A 4468-nucleotide genomic window follows, 5' to 3' on the forward strand; every position below is an offset into this window, starting at 1 on the left:
CCCACCTCCTTGGCTGCCACCCCTTGCTCCTATATAAGTAGATCCATCTAGTAGCTTTTTTCTTGGGATTTGTTTAGTTAAAAGTTAGCCATTGCAACTTTGTGTACTTCGTTTGTGTCCAACGACCAGACCAAGACCGCTTCCGGATCCCCACCTTTATCAATACTTCATTCATATTTGCAATATTCAGATTGCTTTTATCATATTCTTGCTTGTTCTTCGATTGCATGCAGGAATAGACCTTCGTGGTCAGGCTGATCGTGCTTCCGGCATCGTCGGTAACCTCACGGAGATTGGTTTAGCGATTGCTAAGGCGCAACGTCGTGCACGTTTGTAGTCGGATCATGAAAGTCGTCTCCACCAAATCGATAGTTATCATCTCATCGAAAGATCGGGACACCCCGCCTCTATCAGCAAGTTCAAAATCTGAGGCGGAACTCGTCTACAACCTTGTTCCGAAGCTCTGCCGGAAAGGGGGGGGGGGGTGTCATCACCTTCTTTAAGAACAATCAACCTTCGATGCTCCCAAGATGAGGTGTGGGTACTCCACCCCTTAGATGGTGGGTTTGTAACAATAATATTTAGCATCTTCTCTCACATACCTCAATACACAGATCACACGGGCTTCTCTACATGATTATCCATCTGATATAATCGTTATGGTGTTATTTTTGCTATGTGGTGAATTATTATTACTTTATGATCACATTATGGATAGTGTTTTACATGACTTATAGATGTATATTGCTCTCTGTTTATTCATTTGCAAGTATAGACAAAAAAATTGTAGAGGGAATGGTTAGATGGGATAGATCTTTAAGAATGAAGTCTCACTAATAGTAATGAAAAAAAACTGCAATTGCATCTTCGGCACTGAGTATAAAAGGATAGTCAGAGTCATTGTCCCGACGATGAACACAATGTGAGGGGAATGTTATTATAAACAGTATCTGATTCTACTTGATACAATATTCTAATTTATTGCTCCCTCCGTCCCACAATATTATGCCTTGTCAGCAGTCCTTGGATGGAGTATTAGCTACTCCCTCCTTTCCAGTTTAAAAGGTCCACGTGTATCCTTATATCACCAATTCGATGAATGTAATACAAGTTTTACATCACAGAAGTTATACCATCAGAAAATTACACAAATGTAGCTAGCGATTAGTTAATGCATGGAGTTAATTAGGCAAGTGTGGCGGGTGGCTTTGTGGATGCGTGAGCCTATATAAGCACTGTAATCATGTTTTACTTTGAACCAAGGGAAATAGAAGTGAGAAAAGACGCTTGCTGTGTGAAACAGCACGTCACCAAACTCATGTCTCATGTGTTCTTATGCAAGCTGTGTGAAGCAGCCATGTGGAAGAAGGGAGCTAGGATCAGCTGCAACACGGCCTTGGCTGTAGTCTCCGAGCATCTTTACTTGGTAACATGTTCATTCCTGTGTTGAAATGACAATGTGAAAACTCAATTTTTTCTGTGTTAACAACGCTGGTACTCCCTCCGTTCCAAAGTAAGTGTCATGGTTTTAGTTCAAATTTGACCTAAAACCACGGCACTTATTTTGGACAGGGGGTAGGAGATATTGAAGGCATTTCCAGTTAAAAGAAAAGGGGAATTATGATCTGAGTCTCACTTTCTGTTGCTTTTAACCGGCTTCATCATCTTCTGGGCAGCAGCCTTGAGGGTCTCATCGCTCTTGCAAAAAGCAAACCTCACATAACGGTGATGGTAAGTTTGGTCGTCGGCATCTGTGTGGAAGAAGCCACGACCAGGTACTGCCGCCACACCAGCATTGTTAATCAAGTTCGTCACAAAATCTATCTGCATTGACATCACAGAGAAATGGTCTCAGTTGTTGAGTGTTGGTGATCTACTGGTTACTTCGAAAGCATTTCCTTGATAGAGAATTAGAGATAATAACAACATGTTGAAGAGTCGGTAACTAATAAAGCTTGATGAGTGTGACACTATTAGTACCAAAATATCTGAAAATCTATAGACAGTTAACTGTTCTGGATTAGTTTGTCTTCAGAGGGACCAGTGTGACTAATAAAGCAAACCAAGTGCCAGTGCAATAATATCTTGCTTTACCTCCCAATTTAATAAATAATTGTTTGCTCCACATGGTTGAATTATCAGATAATAGTGGTGTTTTCTCATTCATGATCTCATATTTCAACAAAAGTTCAGTATGTAAAAGGAACTCACGTCGGAAATTTGCCAAGACTTGGGCAACTCAGCAAACACAAAGACTGAACCTTGTGGCTTGAAGCTAATGTGGAAACCATAATTTTTCAGTAACTGAAGAATGAAGTCTCTTCTCTCTGCATAGTCCTTTCCAAGGTAAGTACGTTAAAATGATGATGGGTAGTTGAATTTGATAGATGACATTAATAATAAACAGTTAGCATGAAACCTTACTTTTTTCAGGGACTCATAGTAGTCCGGTGTGCTGGTTAGCGCAACCAATGCAGCTTCTTGGAATGGTGCAGGAGCTGAATCTGTCAGTTTGACATGGATATTTCTTATTGCCGCAGCTATGTTTGCTGCAGCACAAGCCCAACCAATTCTCCAACCTAGTCAGTTTACACAGCTGTAGTTAACATCCCACATCACTAGCAAAATTTAGAGAGTACAGTAATATAGTGCTGCTTGCGTCATACAGATCATAGTAAATCTGTACAGTTGTTCAACAAAGAAAAGAGTAACTCTGTACAGCTATGCAACTGAGTAACCCACCAGTTACACTGTATGTTTTTGACAGCGAGGATGTTATGATTGTCCTCTCTTGCATTCCTGGAAGAGAAGCCAGAGAGATATGCTTGTTCTCATCATAAGTAATATACTCATAAACCTAGAACATCCAGAATTTTAGACTCGTTTATAAAACAGACAAACAGATTAATGAATTTATTGAAGATGTTTAACTACTAAAAGTTATTTCTGTCTATACCATCATGCAGATTTACCTCGTCAGTTATTGCAAAGCAGTCCATTTGCTGACATGCTTGAGAAATGATAAGCAATTCCGCCCTGCTAAAGACCTTCCCTGTGGGATTATGTGGGCTGCAGTAGTGAGATTTAACCATGTCACAAACTGAAACACCACCATGGGACTCACCAAATCACTCGTGCAACTTACAAAGGTGAGAGTCGTAGCGATAAACAGAAGTGACATCCCAGTCAGCACTATATTCATAGGTAATTACCAACAAAGAGAAACAGTGGGAACTACTCACCTATTTAAGATCACTGCCTTTGTCCGCCTAGTAAACGACTTCAAAAATTTATCCGCGTGCAGTGTCCAAGAAGGTGGATCCAATGGCACATACACCTTCATGTACACAAATTAAATTACATAAACATGTGATTAGCTAACAGAAGATCGTCATCATTCATGTTGGAAAATAAAACTCTGAATTAGACGAAAGACATACGGGGACGCCCCGGGCCAGCTCAATGCATGTTTGATACGTTTCGTAAGCCGGGTCGAAGAGCAGAACCTCATCCCCTGGGTCTATAACTGCATGAACAGAAACCGCATATGCATCAGTACATTCACCAGGTACAGCATTCCCCTTGAGGCTTGAGCTGCCACGATTCCGTAGCTCATATAGTCATATGTGCAGAATGAGCATTAGTAGACGTAGTAGTTTGCATGAAGTGCTACCTGCAAATATTGCCGCGGCGAAGGCCTCGGACTGCCCGCAGCAGATGGCGAAGTCCGTGAGGGGGTCGACGTCGAGGCCGTGGTCCCGTTTCATCGTCGCCGCGAGCACGTCGCAGATCCCCTGCACATGCCTTGAGCCAGCCATCCAAATGCGCGTCACTACAGGGTGATCGAATCAGTGGCGATGGAGTCACGGGAGGCGGACCTGTACTGGTTGAGGTCGGCGGCGATGGCAGCGGCGGCGGCGGCCTTGACGTGGGCGGGCGCGGGGAAGTCGGGGAATCCCTCGGCGAGGTTGACGGCGCCGACGCGCTGCGCGAGGTGGGAGAGCTGCTGGATGGGCGACGGGACGGCCCGCTTCGACGCCTCTGACAGCTTCCCCTCCATTGGCTGCTCCCGCCGGCCTCGACTGCTCCACCTAGTTCGACTGTTGCCTGTTGGAGTCGCTTGGCAGCTCGCAACGTTTGGATAAGGAGGAGTAGGAGGATCTGGGAGCGCAGGCGCGAGTTCGAAAAGTCAAGAGGAATGAGGGCTGTGTTGGTTTGGGCTTCGGCTTGGACAGAATCAGATGTCGATTCACTGTGGTGGCAAAGCTGATTCACTGACGAATCAGCTGTAGTGAAGGTTAGTTGTTTGGCAACATAGCTGTGGATTTGACATTGAGCTAGTGAAAAGGCTAAAATGCTCCTAAAGTAGAAAAAAGTCCATTTTACTACCCTGAACAAAGTTGGTGGTTCACATAACCCCCGATCTTTATTTCGGTTCCCTTTACCCCCTGAACAATCCCAAACCGGA

General features: G+C 43.9%; 1 protein-coding gene across 1 annotated transcript; it reads right to left on the reverse strand.

Annotated features, from left to right (window-relative positions):
- Window positions 1–1057: 1057 nt before the first annotated feature.
- Window positions 1058–4178, reverse strand: LOC109741839 (uncharacterized). The gene is made up of 10 exons (XM_020300915.4): window positions 3879–4178; window positions 3674–3804; window positions 3441–3526; window positions 3243–3337; window positions 2973–3069; window positions 2743–2857; window positions 2425–2579; window positions 2212–2337; window positions 1637–1824; window positions 1058–1441 (listed from the first exon to the last, which is right to left on the reverse strand). The coding sequence occupies exons 1-10, from the start codon at window positions 4058–4060 to the stop codon at window positions 1420–1422; spliced, it is 1197 nt and encodes a 398-aa protein (XP_020156504.1). The 5' UTR covers window positions 4061–4178; the 3' UTR covers window positions 1058–1419.
- Window positions 4179–4468: the final 290 nt, after the last annotated feature.

This window comes from Aegilops tauschii, chromosome 1 (assembly GCF_002575655.3).
Source record: "Aegilops tauschii subsp. strangulata cultivar AL8/78 chromosome 1, Aet v6.0, whole genome shotgun sequence".
Lineage (NCBI taxonomy): Eukaryota > Viridiplantae > Streptophyta > Magnoliopsida > Poales > Poaceae > Aegilops > Aegilops tauschii.